General features: G+C 42.7%; 1 protein-coding gene across 2 annotated transcripts in view; it reads right to left on the bottom strand.

Annotated features, from left to right (window-relative positions):
* The window catches only part of abcc3 (ATP-binding cassette, sub-family C (CFTR/MRP), member 3), a 43,761-nt gene that overhangs the window by 2,998 nt on the left and 21,377 nt on the right, over positions 1-19,386 (bottom strand). Inside the window, exons 8-26 of one of the 2 annotated variants that reach the window (XM_079182581.1) lie at positions 17,836-18,084; positions 15,551-15,728; positions 15,223-15,384; positions 14,956-15,048; positions 14,363-14,566; positions 12,087-12,233; positions 11,878-11,965; positions 11,417-11,483; positions 11,198-11,324; positions 10,503-10,679; positions 10,052-10,219; positions 9,461-9,644; positions 9,257-9,365; positions 8,431-8,587; positions 7,432-7,639; positions 6,296-6,606; positions 2,294-2,493; positions 1,196-1,322; positions 353-454 (exon numbers count right to left, since the gene is read on the bottom strand). In XM_079182581.1, coding sequence (XP_079038707.1) covers positions 353-454; positions 1,196-1,322; positions 2,294-2,493; positions 6,296-6,606; positions 7,432-7,639; positions 8,431-8,587; positions 9,257-9,365; positions 9,461-9,644; positions 10,052-10,219; positions 10,503-10,679; positions 11,198-11,324; positions 11,417-11,483; positions 11,878-11,965; positions 12,087-12,233; positions 14,363-14,566; positions 14,956-15,048; positions 15,223-15,384; positions 15,551-15,728; positions 17,836-18,084 — 3,058 coding nt within the window. Of the gene's footprint in view, positions 1-352; positions 455-1,195; positions 1,323-2,293; positions 2,494-4,932; positions 5,247-6,295; positions 6,607-7,431; positions 7,640-8,430; positions 8,588-9,256; positions 9,366-9,460; positions 9,645-10,051; positions 10,220-10,502; positions 10,680-11,197; positions 11,325-11,416; positions 11,484-11,877; positions 11,966-12,086; positions 12,234-14,362; positions 14,567-14,955; positions 15,049-15,222; positions 15,385-15,550; positions 15,729-17,835; positions 18,085-19,386 lie in introns of both variants that reach the window. The other variant, XM_079182580.1, reaches the window with a different exon arrangement.

Below are 19,386 nucleotides of genomic sequence, written 5' to 3'. Positions count from 1 at the left end.
GGCACTTACTGTGATGGCTGCTGAAAGAGTACACTGTCTACAGTACAAATGCCCTGCTTCTCTTATGTAACAGAGGGGCCCATGTTGGCACCAGGTAATCGGACATTTCTGGATCTAGTTAGAGTTTATAGGTCCTGTGCTGTTTGAGAACATGACTTGGCAGCAAGAAAGATTTCGGGAATGTGAGTAAATTCATGCTTTGTAACTGCAGCGCACACACACACACACACACACACACACACACACACACACACACACACACACACACACACACACACACACACACACACACACACACACACACACACACACACACACACACACACACACACACACACACAGTAATAGATACCTCTGTCTTGGTCTCAGAGTACTCCTTCACTCTCTCCACTGCTACTATGTTGCTCTCCAGATCTGAAGTCATTCGCACCATCCAATTCAGAGACATGGTCACCTACAAAAACAACACGGGCAAGAGTTGTTTGAATGGCGTATGAACACACAGACAACCCATCAAAACAATAGCTCAGACCATAACTATAGAGGCATAACTATATTAATTGCGATTCAATTGAAAATATATCCACATAATGAATCCGCTGTAACACCTGAACAACAGAGTGTATCAAAATGTAGTGAGATCTAAACTGTTAGCTCAAATGAATGTTTAAATGATAGAAATAGTTAACTAACCATGAAAGATTAGTAGCTGACATAGTCAGATAAAAAGCTACAATTGGTGGATAAATGGTAGAAATAGTTAAAAGGTAGATGAAAGGCCAAAAGTCTCCTTACTGAGTTGACCTGCCTAAATTGGTTGAAAATTCTCAGTTGGTCATAACGAGCAACTCCTCACTCATTTCCCAAAGTCATTTGAACCATAAAAATCATGATTAGTGCAGCTTCAACCCAAAATATTAAAAGTTATTTGTAACATAATTTACTTAATGTGACCCGTTGTTATAATAAACCTCATTACTGGTGAGATAGTCACCATAAATACTAATATTAATAACTGTATTTACACAGCACCTTTAAAAACAGCAGAAAGCTCAGTGAGACTGTGTTTGACCTAACCTCCCTATATATCCTAGGACTTATAAACAAAGTGAACCTCATCTGCTGATTTACAGAGCGTGTTACGTAAACAGTTAAATGCTGGTGGATGGTGTAACCGTAGATAGCAGCAGCGTACCTGGAGAGCGTAGGACACCGACAGACCCACGAGGCCTGGGTTCAGATTCTCCTTTCCAGTCACGGCAAACAGAGCAGCAAACAACACCATGCAGTTCCCGATGAACTCGATACGCACTCCGAGCCACCTGCAGGACAGAGTGTTGCAGCAGGGTTACGGGTGAGAAGCCACAGCAGTATATTGTGTGGTAAGTGAACACTGTGGCGAGTGAAGTCATATTTAGTTACTTAATGTGAACGTGCCCCACTGCAGTGAGTCCTTGAAAACCTGATGTATTTCTACTTAGTGAAACATCTGGCAGCAGCTGTGTTCCAGTGTTGAAATATTGAATAGTCAAGTCCGTATTTCACATCTCCCACAGGACGGATGTGATGGAGTTTACTTACTTACTTCTGTTGGCTAAGTGATTAGTATTACAGAGCACAGTTGTTGATGGCGAGCCTGCATTATGCTGCTGAATGCAAGCATACGTATGTGGGAACTCCGCCCAGAGAAAGATGGACCTTACCCACATACTAGTCTATCTCTCGGTATGAACCATCATTGATGAGTTGGTTGATGAACATGCTAAATCAAACAGCATGTGCTTAAAAGGTTTCCACTGGCTGGCATGTCAAAATGACACTTTTCAAATAAACATAAATTGGCAATTGCATTTCATCTGGACTTTATGTGAGCGACATCATGTCATGGCATGAGATGAACTGGACTCGACCGTCCCTGTTTTCATGCAGCCACATAACAATTTGATTGAGAGTTTTGTTGATGAGAATTCAAAGGGACAGCATGTCATTGGAGCAAAGCTGAAAATACAGATGCTGCTTCATTTCAACACTTGGGTGGAGCTAGTGCTATCTATGTCCTTGTGCTAAGCTAACCTAACTGGCTGCTGGTTCTACTGTAGCTACTGTACAGATATGAATGTGGTATCGATTTCCCCATTTAACTCGCAGCAAGAAAGTGAATTCCCCAATGTGTCAAACTATCCCACTAGGCCTCATTCATCACGACGGCTCGCTGTGAGCCAAAGGTTAAGAGAGGAGACGACAAATACTGGAACACAGCTGCTGTTCTGCTGAGCTGGAACAGGACACTCACCTGTTGGACACTATACCAGGGTAGTAACTCTTTTGGTTCTCGTCCACTTTCATATCACTCATCAGGACAAAGGCAGAGTGTCTGCCGTAGGCTCGGATTACACTACTGCCCGTGACGGTCTCGGAGAAATGGGAGTAAATGGGCGAGCGGCTGACCGACTCCAGACGCTTTAGCTGCCGAGACGTGGCGACATAAAATCTCTACAGAGGTCGGGGGGGGGGGGGAGAAATAAACACAACATTACAACTGAACGAGCTGTTACTGCTCAGATATTCCAAAACAATGATGATGCACACAGACAAGCCCATGCACGCACACACACACTCGCACGCATGCGGTAAGTAACAAAGAAAGCCTGTGTGAGCAAAACACCTGCAGTGTTCATTTGATATTGCAGTTTACCTGTTTTTGACAGGATGCTAGCTACGGTTACATAAGTCTACATGCAAATGTTTCGCCCTGCATTCACTTTAGGAATGTCTCGTCTGCAGGTTCACGGGCCAATCACGCCACCAACGTAGTCAGGGGAATGACAAATAATAACTCAAAGTAAAAGGTGTTCAGCTGCAGGTGTTTTGTTTTTCATCACACATATTGTTTAAGGATACATTTATCGTCTAATAACTAAATACAATTACTTTTGGCGTTTTTAAAAGCTCAGTTTGGCTTAGTGTGTTTATGTGCCATCATATTTGTACGGAGAGAGGGTTGGCTTTCATTTGCAGAATTTCGACATGTATCATTCAAGCAGAAGCGGAGTTAATAGACAAACGAGGCGGCAAAGACGCCGGCCATGCAGGATGGACGCCATGACAAAGCCACAGGAACAAGATGAGCTTGTGTTAGAGCAGCTGATGTTAGTCATTTGGAGGTCCAGTTCGGTTAAATGCACACAGACCATAAACGCACCAAGAGTGATTTTAGTGATTACCTGTACACTTTTCTTACTGATTTGTGATTTATAAGCATGTTTAGCAAATGCTCTAAAGATATATTGGCTATCTTTTTTCCTCCTGGAAGGCTTCCCGATCCTTAAGGCGAAGATAAAATAAATAAATAAAAAGCAGCAGAGGCCTGCAGACTTTTATTCCCTAGTATGGGTCAAGCTCCTGAGGCACTGGAAACTTTCCAACTCTCATGCCAAAGCTGAGGTAACCCTGGTGACATCATCTAGGGTATTTACATTTTTTTTTTTTTCAAAATTTGGAAACCCCCCCCTCAGAAAACATTATACAACTGTTTTCACAGGCTGATAAGTAATCCTTGTGACAAGTGAACTAAACTTCAAGTGTACAATTGATGGAGTGCCCCTTTAACAGGCTGCAATAGCAGAGAGAGTGCAGGCGTGTGTTACCATCACTAGATAGTGTTATCAAATCTAAAATGGCCATTAAATACAATACTTTACTTTAACCGTATCTCTTGATCTCAACATAATACAATATGAACACAAAGGAGAGCCACGCCCTATTTGTCTTCAAGCCAGTGAGAATCAAATATTATAATCACATTAATATGTGCACGAGCAATTACTTTGCAAAGAATTAGTTTCGATGAATTTGTACGGAAGCCCTGAATGAAAGTGAGAAGAACTAATTCTGGTCAAGCATCTTGTCTGATCTAGTGTTTATGACTTTAGAATGCGTGTTGATCATTTTTATAAATTACTTTTTTTTAATCTGTGAAAACGGGGAGAAAAACAGATTGGTCAGGTAGGGGGAAAGGTTGTTTGTTGTTGTAATATGAATTTTGACCACATGAGGCATATGTGCACCACTACTACTGTGTAGGAAATAGGACATTGTAAGCATTTATGTCTTCTACCAGGTGAGTTTTAATTATATAATCTTGTGGGTACACAAGGTTTTTCACAGATGAAAAAAAAAACACCGGAGAGAAAATAAATTAGATCAGACTTAGAAAATGGATCACCATAATCATGTTTCTCTAACTTCCCTCTCAGGGCTTCTGTAAATTTGCCTTATTAATGGTTACAAAAAAGACATCAAAACTGCAGCCATCAAAACTAACCAAACCACCATTAACACCTGCTGTTCTCTGTCTGCTACCATAGTTCATCCGGCTGCGACAGCCCGGCCCCTGACAGACAGAGATGCTCCTGTGGCAGGAATAACCTCATTAAACCTCAGAAGCTACTATAGCAAATCTACTATAGCAGATCGGTATGCTTAAAAAAAAAAAGTCTGGATGGATGACGAAACAAGCTTGCACAGGTAGAATCTGACCTACTGCAGGTGGCTTCTTTCTGTTACATGGTACAGTACGACTCGTGAGATTATCTCTGCCTACGGAGCAGCCCTGCCTCTGAAAAACAATGGAATAGAACTAGAATTTAAATTTGCCCAAAAATAATCTGAATTCCTAATGTAACTTTGGTGTAACCAACTGAACCAGGTGGCGCTGCTGACCAGAGCTTCCACAGTCTTTAATAAAACTACACTAAGCCATTAAAGCCCCAGCCAGCTATGACTCCTGCACTAGCAGAGACCCGACTACCCTGCACCTACAGCAACTAGAACAGCAGTGACTGCCTCAACCACATGCAACGTTCTACCAGCACACACACTCTCAGACATGCATGTTGTATTAATGAATTAGCAGACGCATTTCCTATTTACCTGAACCCACCAATAGAACAGCATTAACGGGGCTATGACTATGAGGAACATTGGGGTGAGAGCAGAGCATATGAGCAGCACATTCAGTGTGTACCAGAAAGTGCGCATCCATATATCAATATTGTCTGGGATGTGGGAGTCTATAGCATCCACGTCTTTACTGAAGCGGTTCAGTAACCGCCCAGTGGGGGTGCTCTCGAAGAAGGCCTGCGGAGCTCGCAGGACCCCCTGGAGCATGTTGTGGTGCATGAGCTTGGCCGCCCGCAGCATACTGTAGGCCCGGCACAACAGGCAGTTAGCCAACAACAGCGCACCTGCGAGAAGGGGGTGGGGGGGTGCAGGGGGAGGGGGGGGGGGGGGGGGGGGTCAAGTGTGACAACACAACAACACCTGCGTTAAATGGATTAGGACCTGTTCCTAATGTCTGGTGAAAACGTGTGCTGCAGACAAACACCACCATATGCCTAATCACTTGTGTTTTCACACGGCCATAGATTTGCACCTCGTGGCTCTGTACCTGGTGCTTGGCAGTGGCTACGCTGCTTTTAAAGCCGATGAGATGAGAGTCGTGCTGATTGACGGTGACCGAGTCCAGCAGCTTAAAGAAATCGTATTTAACGTGGATCGGTCACATCTTGGCTGATGCCTTCTGATCACGAAAGGGACGGTATCCCACATGTTCAGAGCAGCAAATGATAAATCTCTTTTGAGGGAGGGGTTTTAAACATTTCTTGAAGCGTTGGTGTTTCACCGAAATGTAACAGGAAATCTTTTATATTTGAATATTATGAGACGTTTTTTAAGATCCGTAGATACTCGCACACAAACTACCCTTTATCTGACCAGACATCAGCTCTGCTACTTTACTATTTCAACTGAGAACTCATGTTCTATTTTTTTTTTTTTTAATAACAGAAATAATAATAAATTAAAATAAATAATAAGACCACACGGACATGTATGGGCTACACATTACACACCCTAAATCCCATTAAAACAAATCCAGATACATTGCTGGCCCACAGTAAAGACCCATTATATGAAGCTGATCTAGTATTAACACTGGTCCACCACTAGATGGAGGTTATGTATCACTTATTACTGAGTTATGGTACTTCTGTATAATGCATGCTTAGTATTGTATTGCTCAACCCGACAGTGTGCATGTCTTTTAGGAGTGTGCGGAAGCAGGCTCATCACCGACAACATCACAGGCTACGGAGGGACAACGGCTGAAACTGGAAAGTTAATAAAGCTGCTGCTCCAACATGCATGCAGCATGCCAACCCAGGAAGAGGACATTTGCGAAAAAGAAGAAACAGAGGAGAAGAGAGGCTCATCTGGCAACATTTTCCTTGAGTACCTGCACAAAGATGTATATGAAAGCCAGCGGCGCTATGACAACGGCAAAGATGGGTGTGCTGGAAACGATAACTATCATGGTGGAGAGAGAAACGAAGAAGGTGGCCAGGAACATGAGCACGGTGGCCGGAAGAGCCTCGTCTATGACGTAGATGTCCTTGGAGAAGCGGTTGATGATGCGTCCTAAAGGCGTGGTGTCAAAGAAAGACTGGGGCGTGTGAAATTTGTTGGTGAGCAGGTTAGAGTGCAGCTTCCGCGCCGCGCCGATGTTCCCCATGGCCAGTGTGAAGGAAGAGATCATGACCAGGATACCTGGGACGGGGTTGGATCAGAGGAGTGGGAATGGAGGGAAGGTTTTTATTGTGGAATGAGAAAGGAATTACTAGTAGACATAGACTACACATCTGGAGCCACTTGAACGTCCTCCTGCCCAAAGCATCTCTCCGGTGGGCTCATTGCAGAAAAAGAAACCTTTCAACTGGCTGAAAGGCAAATACATTCGGTTTATTTCAATGCAGTCTGCAACGAGATTCTGTGTGGGTAGAAGAGGCATTTGGCCCCAAGGAGTGTTAGCACCATGATGTGGCAGCGCATAAAACCTGAAAACATAATGGTTGGATCACCTTAACATGATAGGTATCAGTGGGTTAGAGTTACAACAACGACAATCAGCTATGCAAAAAAAACAAACAAAGAAAAACGTGTATCCATCAATTCTCAGATCTCTATTGCTGCCGGTGAACTAATGCCACAACCCAAATATAAATGTAAGCCGGTAACTGTGGTAACATGTATGTGTCAGTGTCTATGTGTGTCGCTATGTACGATGTAAATGCATCCAAACCCAAACAGATCACATAATCGTGAATTCTTCTCTCCCTCTCGCTTTTCTTTTCACCTTCTATTCTTTACTTTTGAATAACATCCGTTGTTTCCTTTGAATTGGTCAGTATGTCCTAATCGTCTACATATGAATGCATGAATTGGTGAATAAGGGACAAAATAAAATGATGGTTGATCAATTCAGTATAAAAATTGAATTGATAATGAAGGCACTACAGCGATGAACATTTAAAAAAATGATTTTCAAATGACTTCTTCTTTTAATGCTTATTATGACACTCAAGTGTTGCTTACCTTGTGCAATGCCCAGTGCGGCGTACACCCCCACCCTCATGTTAACATTCTCCTTGGTCTGATTTGTTGAGGCGTCATTGGTCCACTGGCTGAGCCAGACGTTTGCTCCGATGGCCGCTGCGCTCTGGCAGCCGTACAGGAAGCAGATGAACACCGACAGCAGAAATCCCACCGCCTTGGCGTACTCCAGGTACACCTTTGATTTCACCTGGTTGGGAGGGACAGCGTTGAGTCGAGGTCGGCTCAGACAGCCTCAATGACAAAGGTATCACAATCATAATTATAGAAAAGTTATTACTTCCTCCAAAGAGGTTATGTTAATGACAGAGGGGTTACACTAATTAGTTTTCTACCTATTGAAACAGCCTTGGCGGAGGACTGCGCTCTCCGAGTGCCCTTCTAGTTAATATATATATATATAATTAGATTTTTATAAAAATAATAATTTGTAATAGTAATAGTGTGATATTGCAACATTATGGACACAGAGAGGATTTGATGATATGATGGCAAAGAAGTACAGATTTAATACAAACTATACTTCGTAAATGAGCTAATTTGAAACTAATTTTGGACTATTATATAAATATTATAGTTATTTATTTTGATGACTATTATTTTGGTGCTTCCCCTGGACTTTTTATCAGAAAAGGTGAGCTCATTGATCTGTCAGCCTGATGCATCTGTGATCTGAAATGATTAAACGAGATGTAAGTAAGTATTGTGACTATTTCTAATATATCTTATTAGGGGTAATGAAATAATGAATAAAAAGCGTTCATATTTACTCATAAGAGCTCATTCCTGACAAGCCTCCACAGCTTAGCATTTGAATTGGACCCGTCTTTTCAGACCATTAGCATCAGATTCAATTTTAGTCTAACTAAATTTGCAAGAACTTGCCCTTAAAATGAGCAACTACAGGCCTCAGCATGTCTATCTGTATGTCTGTAAAATGGAAAAGGCCGATTAAAGAAATCTGCATGAGACAAGACTGACCCTGCCCGTTTCCGTGGTCTCTGCCTGGATGAGCTTCTGAATCTCTTGTGGTTTCTTCTTCTCCTGTTGCTCGCTGTGTTTCCTCTGGCTGCAGGTGTGTCTCCTCACCGAGCGGGACTTGGGGTTCTCTCCGTCTGCTGAAATGATGCTGATCTGCCTGTGAAGGGAGAAAAGATCACCTCCATGTCTGGCTAGAACAAGCGCCTCGCGGTCGTATGCCTCCGCCAACCAATCGAGTTTCATGTCCGTCCAAAATGTCATCGCTTCATCATCTTATCCTTTTAGACATGTGTGTGCTATCGTCATGATTAGCATATGAATTATTGAGTGGTGTCCAAAAATCGGTTTTGTTACGTCACAGTGACCCTTGACCACCAAATTTGAATCAGTCCATCTTTGAATCCAAGTGGGTGTTTGTGCCAAATTTAGGCGTCCCCAAGATATCGCTTTCACAAAAAATGTTGTGTGCAAGTGGACGTTTGCGCAAAATGAAATCGCTCCTGAGGTATCGCATTGAAGAGAAATGACCAGAAGGACGTGAGGTCACAGTGACCTTTACTTTTTTACTTTTGACCACCAATATCAGATCTTCGTCGAGAATGGAGCAGAGGGACGGACATATTTGTACAGACGGACAACCTGAAGACATATCACCGTTCAGCGGGCATGAAAATGTACCAACAGTGTTGTATGACCAAATAACAATATCCTGTCGGTCAGTTTACTGCCCGACATTTATTCATTGATCTTATTCAAGAGAAAAGGACAGACTGTATGGAGAGAATATTAATCCTTGCAGGTGGTTAGAAAGAAGTAGTTCCTCTACCTTATGAAATTCCTCTTGGCCTCATTGATCACCGGCTCGTTGTCCACCATGTCTGTGTGGTTGCTAAGGGCATCTTCAGGGAACAGTTCCTCTTCTTCAATGGAGTCCTCTGTAAAAGCATTGTAAGCAGGACGTTAGAGCTTTTTCTCCTTTTCAATGAAGCTCAACCATAAAATATAAGAGCAAAAGAAAGTGCTGCTCTACCAGTGGCCTCTTCCTCCTCTATGATGTCCTCCAGGGCGTAGTTCCTGAGAAACTCTGCGAAGGCTCCGTTCTGTTTGAGCAGCTCCTGGTAGGAGCCCATCTCTGACACCCTGCCCTCCACCATCACCATGATGTTATCCACCTGAGGCAGGAAGCTGATGCCATGTGTCACTAGAATACGTGTCTGGAGTCAAACAACAAAAGAAGCATTGGGTTTTTTTATGTAATAAACTACTACACATCATATCACTGACAAACACAGGCACACCTTTTTATTACAAGTTCAACTTCATTCAGGAAAATAATATTTGCACTTTCCCAGCAGACTTCAGTCTGACAGGAAGTCAACCAGCTCTTATCAGAAAATTGTGTCATATAAGTGAAAAACAAACTGATATAAACTGATCAAAGATACAACTTCCTCTGTGGTAACCAGACACACACACAACTTCCTCCAATAAATCATGAGTCAGGACAGCAGTTCTCTGAGGCTGCGTCACATATTTACTCCTTTACTTCTGCTGTTTACATGGGCAAGTACATATTTTAGTTTAAAAAAAAGACAAGAACACAGATGTAGGCTCTCCTCACCTTGCCCTTCAGCACCCCCTCTGGACCGATGAGGTTGTCAAAGATGTGTTTGGCCACGTGGGCGTCCACGGCCGACAGCGGGTCATCCAGGAGGTAGACGTCAGTGTCGCTGTACAGGGCCCGGGCCAGACTCACCCTCTGCCTCTGCCCACCGGAGAGGTTGATGCCCTGCGGGATCGAGATACGTCAGCAGAATCCACCATGCAAGTATTTTTCAGTAATGTATCAGTAACTACAAAAGATGTTTGTAAAGACAAAACCGTAATCAAACGGGGGCTTGATCATCAAGCATCAGGCTTCAGATGTTTAATCAGAATCGATTAAACATATGAAGCCTGATGCTTGATGATAGACATCAAGAAAGGAGAAGCAAAGCTGGCGCCTGAGAACAGAAACAAAAAGTATTTACTAAATGAGAGAACGGGAAAATGAAAGTGTCTCTCTTTTGTACCTTCTCGCCTATCTCAGTCATATCTCCTCCGGGCAGCACTTCCAGGTCAGGAGTTAAGGCACAGGCCTCCAGGACGCAGCAGTACTTCGGCTCATTGTAGGGCCTCCCAAACAGGATGTTGTCCCGCAGGGTGGCGTTCTGTATCCAGGCCTGCTGGGGTACGTATGCCACTGATCCCTGAGGAGAGGCCCACAAACGGGCAATTAGCAGACCCCAGAATACATCTGTATCTATATATACATACAGACATAATGTATTTACATGGATTTTGATGCATCACTTCACTCTACTTGAACGACCAAACAACCAGGGTCAGAGGCATTTGTTTTTGTACAGTGTTCAGGTTCTTGCCGTGGGCAAGACGAGAAGAATGATACCACTCTCATGTGTGTCCGTTAAATATGAAGCTTAATGCAGACAGGTGATTAGCTTAGCTTAGCATAAAGACCAAAAGTACGGGGAAACAGCTAGACTGGCTCAGTCCAACGGTAGACAGTCTCAGGCCACCTGAAATTCAATAACTGACACAATTGACCAACATATTGATCAAACCTCAAACCTTAAACTTTGCACCTTCAATGTAAAAATATTGACACGTGCATCTTTGAAAGGAGGGACAGGGAAAAAAACAAAAGCAGATAAAAGGAACCTGATCCTTGCTCGTTTGTTATACGGACAACGAAAAGAAGTCCTACCCGGATAGAAACCTCTCCCTCCAGCTTCTCCACTTCACCGAGCAGCGCAGAGATCAGAGAGGACTTCCCACAACCAACGTGGCCCACCACCGCCAGCAGGGAGCCCTGTGGCACCATCACATTGATACTGCAAACACACGAGGCACGTTTACATGTTTTTCAGATAAGATAATATGTACACACATGACAAGTGCAAATATGTAGCTTTTCATGACATACTTTTGCAGGACAGGAGGATCTTCTTTAGACCAGCTGAATTTCCCGTTGACGACTGTCACCGAAAACTCTGTTGAGCAAGAAAGGTTTTTAGATTTGGTGACAGCGCGATGTGGTCGGACTGAACAGAAGACTGGACTGCATTCTTTTGTAAGTATTAGTCCTTGAAAAGCTCTTCAGGCTCTGAGTTACAGGGGAAGTGGGTTTGTAAGTGGGAAGCAGTGACTTTGCTCTAAAGAGCCTTTTGAGTTCACACAATGGAATGATGACACATCATGACAATGCATATTTTCATTTTCATCAAAGTCTGAACTAAATAGTTTTTTCTCTCCTGTGTTCTTGACTTTTTTTTCCTCACTTGCCCTTCAGGGGTTCCGCACAATGACATCAGAGATGCAAAAAAACTGACATGAGAGACAACATGTTTCAACCTTAATCAAAGGAGCAGACGTGTCTAATTTCACCTGTGGCTGTGTTCTTTCTGTCCACTGAATCTGGGTCCAGCTCTTCGTGACTCAGGAAACGTTGGATTCGCTTCAGTGAGACGCTGGCCTGCGACGCAGAATAAACACACGGGCACTCAATGAAACCTGTAGCAACAAACACACGCAGGAACAGGAGAGGAGAGAACAAAAGGGGGGGAAACAAAACGAAAAAAAGAAAAAGTTCCTACCTGCACGAGGCTGCTGATGACTTGGGGAAGCATGTTGAGAGGGAACCTGAGGATGTTAAAGAGCGAGAGCGACACGAAGGCCCTCTCCGCGTCCAGGATGTTGTTCTCATCCACGGTCACAAACACAGCAAACGTCGTCATGGCGACCTGGAAACACATCGGCAAACAGGCCGCTTAGACGTCAAGGTCCATCAGTTCACCCGCGCCGTGATGCTACACACACTTGCTCATTAAGCCGAGTCAACCAGTGACTCAGCAGCAATGACCTCATTAACCTCATAACAGATGGTGATATTCACGATATTACAGAGTTTATCACTGACACACACTGGCTATTCACTGGTAAAGTGTCTATTTATGTGATAAATAAACCACCTATGAACATCTATCAATCAACCGATAGCTTGATTAAATGACGTCATGGGACCCAGAACATCAGATGCAGATTACTGTTGTAGACGCCAGCCAGAAAAAAAAATAAGTTGTCAAACGGCTCCAATAGTATTTCCTTGGTTGTCACGGCATTTCTCTGCCTTACGTTAACAACACTATCACATATCATCGTTATGATTTGGGTGAGTGAACCGCTGATGAGAAGCGGTGTGTAATGTTGCACTGCCATCTGAACTTGTGCGTGTCCAGCTTTGCTTTGCAGTAAATGATTAAATGAGTTAGATTTTACTTCACACATTAAGAAGGTAAAAGTGCTTTGAAGAACAAAACTGCCTTTTATCACTATCAAACAAACAAACACAGATTCTGAAAACCAGATAACTAATATATATTATTGCTCTTTTTGCTGGTCTTCCGAAACGGTCAATTGAAAGAAAACTTTTAACCAAAATGACGTAGAGATAAGAGTATAATACCCAGGTTGTAGCTATTCTTCATCAGCTCCCATTATCTTTTACTCTCTACTTTATGAGCTCCCACATGTTCTACTGCTGGGTTTTAATACACACAATTATACGCACAAGAATGTTGGCAGCGCAGCTTTTCTTTCAAACGATTCTCCAAAATTACAGGATATCCTGCCAAGAGCTTAGAGAGTATTTGTATCTGTGAACATATTGAACAGCTGAAAGCTTATTTATTTAATTTCTCATTATTAACCTTTTTTTTTACTTACACTTATGTATTCCATCAGCTATATTCTTGTTATAGTCCAATATTTGTGTCTATTTACTGTTGTTTAAATGCTTTTTTATTTTTAAATGTAAGCACCTTGATCTACATCCTGTCGGAGAAGTGTTCTATAAATAAATTGTACTAAATAATCTTTTTTTATATTATTATTCCTGCTTAGTCTCTGGTGTTGTCAGTAGGTCGAGAGGGGAGGCCAGTCGCAACATCATCTAACCAACCTTTCTGCCGGCAGCTCATGTCATGTAAATGTTGCTTTAAGTTCCAGAAATGTTTAAATTTAACATTATACTGTAAACCTTCCCATCAACTGCACCATGTTTCCCACATTTAGTCCCTAAATATTCTGCATTTGTTCTGCACTGCTACAAGAAAGCCCATATTGCTTTCAAATGCTGACTTAAGTATGGGGAGAGCACACGTACAAGACAACCTACAAGAAAGGTTGCACGCTTTAGAAGCGTTGAATGACGACCCTTCACAGATAGTCCAAGTCCAAAGCTGTCCAAACCTCCCACCTGCAACACTCACCTCCTCTTCCCACGCATGAGATATATATACATTTTTTTTTTTTTAAAGAGACGCAGAGATAAAAAGGTGGCTGATGGTAAGTTGACTCTGAGTGGTATATTGCTGCTGTTCTACTGGCTAATGGAACTTATAAACGGTCACTCATCTCCATTGCCAAACAACACCTCCCATAAACAGCTTCTTACTTGCTTTTGATGAAAATGTGTCCATTTTACAACTGTGTTATTTAGGAAAATTAAAAAAAGAGATTACAAAATAAATACAAAATCTGTTTTGGCGGGTAATATTTAGATTAGGGGCCAAAGAAAATGAGCTCTTTATCATCAGGTTTCTTAACTAGCTTCAAATAAAGCTCCTTTGTAATTTCTGACTACAGGCTAGGCAATCTAAACACCTGCTGGATTATATTCATGGCTGTCAAACATGATTTATGGGTTTATGTAAACTGCCTGGAGGCAACAAGATTTCCTCTAACAAGCCCTAATTGGGAAACAACAGTGCAGATTCCAATATTGTCATCTTATCACAAGAATCACCAAATGCTTAATTCCTGACCGATCTGTGTCACAAAGCCCGTTTAGACACCTGGACTGAGCCCCTACCAGGAAGGGGGCACTGGTCCAGGCCATGGTGGACAGCGCTCCCAGGTAGGCCGTCTTGCGCAGCACATTGAGCTCCTTCTGCCGAATGGCAAGGACCTTTTCTTTGAAGGAGTTCTCCCAGGCGTACAGCTTCAGGACTTTGATGCCGTTCAGGATCTCGTTCATCAGCTTGATACGGGAGTCCTTGTACTGCATCTGCTCCACCTGGGAGGGAGGAAGAGCGGAGGAAGAAGATGAGGACAAGGAGGCAAACTGCTCTTTATCTGGGAAGTAATAGACCAACCAAGAACCAAAGAAATAGAGAAAAGTTGAGAACGGCAACTTCTTTGAAGTGCGAGCTATATTTCACGCTGGAATTACAGGACACGTTGCAAAGAAATCATTGTATCAAAACAAAATGAAAAACAAAATGATTCAACAGACGCAGAGGTTGCTGTTGGTATCCACTAAACCAGACAGTATTTTGACCTGGTGACATGATACAATGACTAATTCTGTAAAACTGAAAAAAACAAAAAAACATTAGCAGACCAATAAGTGGGGAATAATTCATCAAAATGTGGTTTGTCTGAAAATCAATGGACGGCTCCTACCTGGTAGGCTCGCGTCTTCATGGCGATGACGGCATTTAAGGGGATCAGCATGACCATGACAGCGACTCCAGCCAGGACAGACGGACCGAGGTTCTGTAAAATGCCGCAGAGTCAGTGAATCACTGCGAAATTAAATTTAAAACAAACACGGAGATAAAGCACAGGTCCCCAGTGTTCAATAAATATGTGGACATGGAAACAAACTATAGAGGGAAATGCAGAGTCACGACTATCTTCAGTCGCCCGACGTGGAATTTGTGCACGTACCTGCCAGAGGAAATACAGTGCGAGCATGATCTGAAGAGGGGCGGACCACAGCAAATTGAGGAAGGTGGTGAGGTCCATGAACCTCTGTGCGTCCACCGACATCAGGTTGACCACCTCTCCGACCGTAGACGAACGCTTGGCAGCGTTAGTTATCACCAGCGCCTGCACAACAACCATAGTGGCAGAACAACTGTACCGATCACTGAAGTAAATGTATTTTCTGTAAAGAATACTTTATCTCCTCTAGAATTAAAATGTGTTATATGAAGAGAATTCTTCTTGGTTTTGAGGTCTCTTTTAAACTAAGATGTTCAGAATCACCGCATACCTTCCTGTAGATAGCTCCTATGATGGCTGTGCGTATGTTCATGCCGGTGACGAAACAGTACTGAAAGTGACGGTGGAGGATGAGAGTCTGCAAGATGGCCGTGAAGAACATGAGGGCGGCCAGCGAGTAACCCCACCAATCGGGAGCGCCCTTCTGCTTTGTGAACGAGATCAGCATCCTTTAAGAGTAAGGGGGGAAAAGGGACACATGGTTTTCAATCACAACACTGAACTTATCCGTAAAGAGCCGTGCTGTGCTGAGATACGAGTTACACTGCTCTCAACACACATTTGCAAATAGTTGTGCTACAATATTGGCCCCATACAGAACACTGCAGCGAGAACGAGGGTTTACACAAAAAAACACAGAAATAGATCCCAGATGAAACACCTTTTCTAGTCCTTTTCTTTTACACCCTCCCTGTAAACTTTCAGCAAGATCTTGAAATATGACTTCTGAGACACAGTCTGTCACCTCTGCGCTCGGTGCAGAAACCCCAACACCACTTATAAATGTAAGCCATGTATTCCCTAGACAATGCAACCAGCCTTTTTGCCACCATGCTGCGAGAGGGTCAATACATCTCCATTTACATGCCTTCCCAAGAAGCTCATCTCATCTGTGGCTCGTCTGACACAGGTTGATTGTTATCAATAGACAACATGTTATGTATTTGCATCACCCATCTGCTAGCATGTAACAGTGTACTACAGTCATGAAACGCAAGATATTCTTCTGACAAAATATCATCTGTGGCTAAAAATCTCAATTGAACTAAACCTGTGCAAATACGCTGGTCTTTGTCACCATTTCTCTTAAATAATATTTTATATTTTCAGGTTTCTATGTGTCTTTTTAGGGATTGTCTGCTCTTTTTCAAAACTCTTTAAGTTGTTGGTTGCTAAGGTGAGGTGGCTGAGGAGGAATGTTTCGCACAACAGTTAGCTTAGCGTGCTAGCTATCATAACATATTTAGCTTGCTTGGTTTACTCAGTGGCTCAGGCAGAATTCTAATTGACCTAGCACTCTGTTAGCTTGCTAGCTAGCTAGCTTAATGTGTCACGTGAAAGGAGCATATGCTTCGCCGCTTGCTAAGGTGAGGTAGGCGAGGATGATTATTTGGCCGCTGCTTGGTGGGTTGAGCATCATACCGACGGCAACGTGCTAGTAAGCTTGGCGTGTTGTTAGCTGGTTGTTGTTGGCTAGCTGATGATATTATGCAGACTGTAGACAACTGTGAATATAACTTGCTACAGACGGTTGTGTTGACAGTGTCAAGTGTGTGGGATGCTCGTACACACTGTTGAGCCTTCTCCGTGTCATAGACCGTATTATACAGATGGAGCTGTCAAGCCTGCCGAAGCAGATACAATGAACTTAATTCTCTCCTCCAGGCATCATTAAGCCACTGTATCTATACATAACACATAGTTGTTTGTTTCTATACTATGACTAGTATCTATATGTTAGAGCAGTGGATGACAGCTGGCCTACTGAGCGACCCCGGCATTCAGATGAGGTTGCCCTAACAAGCCACGAGAGACAGCTTTGGAAGTTTAGCATGAGCAGATACAATATAGATGTAAGGCTCTGTAAAGTTCTACAAAAAAAGCAAGAACAAAAAACGTGTACAAGGGAACATCCCAGTCTTAAACAAGGAAAACTTTACTTTCTCTATTCTTATTTTTCTTCCTTATGTTGGTCTCAAATTTAGCATATCATCTATTTTTTTTAAATATGACATAAGCGTAACGACATTAGTCTGAACTTTCACAATCACATATCAGACAAAAGAACAAAAGTGTATAATATAAAAATAAGTTCTGCGAAAGAAAATAAATGACAGATAAAAGACAATTTGACATTAGAATTACACTAAATGTGACCTTAAGTGGCCGTATTCAACCAAATGACCGTAACAAAATACATACAGGGAAAAAGTGTGGTCATCCAGTTCTGATACCTTATCTCTATATCGAGATATGGCTTCCATAAAAAAGCTGCTATGATTACATTCCCACCATTAGTCCGTCAAGATCAAATGAAACACTGTATTTACAATTTGCATCCTGAACAAGGACAGTATGCAGTTTAAAAAAAGACATCTACCATGTATTGGACGAAGCAAACCAGCATGCAAAAACATGCACACAACATTCAAAAATAAATCCTGAAAATAGTATTCGGGAACACTGAAACAATGGTAGCTTGTTTGTATACCAAACTTGCAAATACGGTGTCGTAAAGAAGTGCGTGTAGCAGTAACATTGAACCTTTTCCTCTACCTGAGCAGCTGAGGGTTGACGAAGGTGATGACATCCTGCAGCAGCTTGTAGGCCGAGCCAATCAGAAAGTAGGGTCCGAAGGCTCTGATGAGGGCACGTAGGAAAGACGGCTGGCGGGACGCAGCTTTCTGATTGGACAGCAGCACCTCTACTTCCTCCGGGCTGCTTTCTCCTCCGCCTCCTCCGACGTGGTTGGTGGTGGACGGCGGGGGCTTGGAGTACACAGCCTGGCTGGACAGATTCTCTTCACTGTGGGAATTTGGGAGGTTGTTGGATAGGAAAGAGAGATGGAGAGAATAACAGATATGTGAGCACTCCCTGTCATCAGTGATGATTAAAGCACTTTGAGCGGTCGGAAGACTAGAAAAGCGCTATACAAGTACAGTCCATTTACCATTTCAATGCAGGAAATGATTTGCCAGTGAACTCTTAATAGCAGATGGGCAGTCATGTAGGATAGCTAATCTATAACTTATTCAACTGATTTGATTTAAAAGGAGAGAACAGCTGAGTATCATCTGCGTAACAACAGTATGAGACGCACTCAAAGCTGTTAATGAGTGTTGTAATGGTAAAATATGTATTAAGTATCATAATGGTAAAATATATTCTAGTATATTGGGATGTTTTGAAAGATGTTGTTCTACTGATGGGAAAGTACAGAGATGCAGAAAAGAATACTGCTGTCCTACAGAGGTATGTAATCAGTTCATGAAACCAATGTCCTGTCTTCCAAGGTTGTTCACGTGCACACACGAGAAGAAGAAACAGGAAACCATTGTTTCCAACCTCTGTATGAACTGACTCCCAGTTGAACACACCTGGAAAACTCCAGATAATGAGCAGAACAATACAACCCGTGTCCAAAAACCTATACTCCCTTTCTTATGATGTAACTAAAGGCGTGACTTCTTGTATGCATAAAATATGATGTGCCTTATACTTTTTTGAAAGTGGTCTGCACAGTTCACTGAGATACGTGTCTGTGTGTCCGCTCTCCTGCTTGCAAGCAATAAATTGACTCTTACTACTTTGAGCATTCATCAGACTCTGTTTATTTAACCAACTCTTATCCCGCATCTACATAGAAATATTCCACAACAGTGTCCCAGCTAGGCAGTTATTCGCAGTCAGGAAGTGGATGAACAATAAATTGACTTAAAGAGATAGTTTTTTTCTTTTTAAGTGGGGTTGTATGAGGTACTTATCCATAGTCTGTGCATTATCTTCAGTAGATGGCCCGTCAGCACCATTTGAGAAACAGACAGGAGAACCAGCATGGTAAGAAATAAATGTACTGATGTGGACAGGGGCAACAACTAGGGCTGTCACAATCACCAAAATGTTGCAATACGGCGCTATTGACAAGCAAACCACAGGGAACGGCAACCAACCGCCACATCCGGAAAGGTAAAATCACTGTTTTTGTCAAAGGAGTCTCTGTGGCTTTGGAGACATCATAGATAACGCCTTAAAAGTGTTATTATACATCCCACTGCTTTTCTTAGCAAGACCCGCCCCACGTAGCATTTAAGCGTTAGGATTGGCCAG

Source organism: Pholis gunnellus, assembly GCF_910591455.1.
Source record: "Pholis gunnellus genome assembly, chromosome: 21".
NCBI lineage: Eukaryota > Metazoa > Chordata > Actinopteri > Perciformes > Pholidae > Pholis > Pholis gunnellus.
This window is presented reverse-complemented; position numbering and strand designations above follow the sequence as displayed.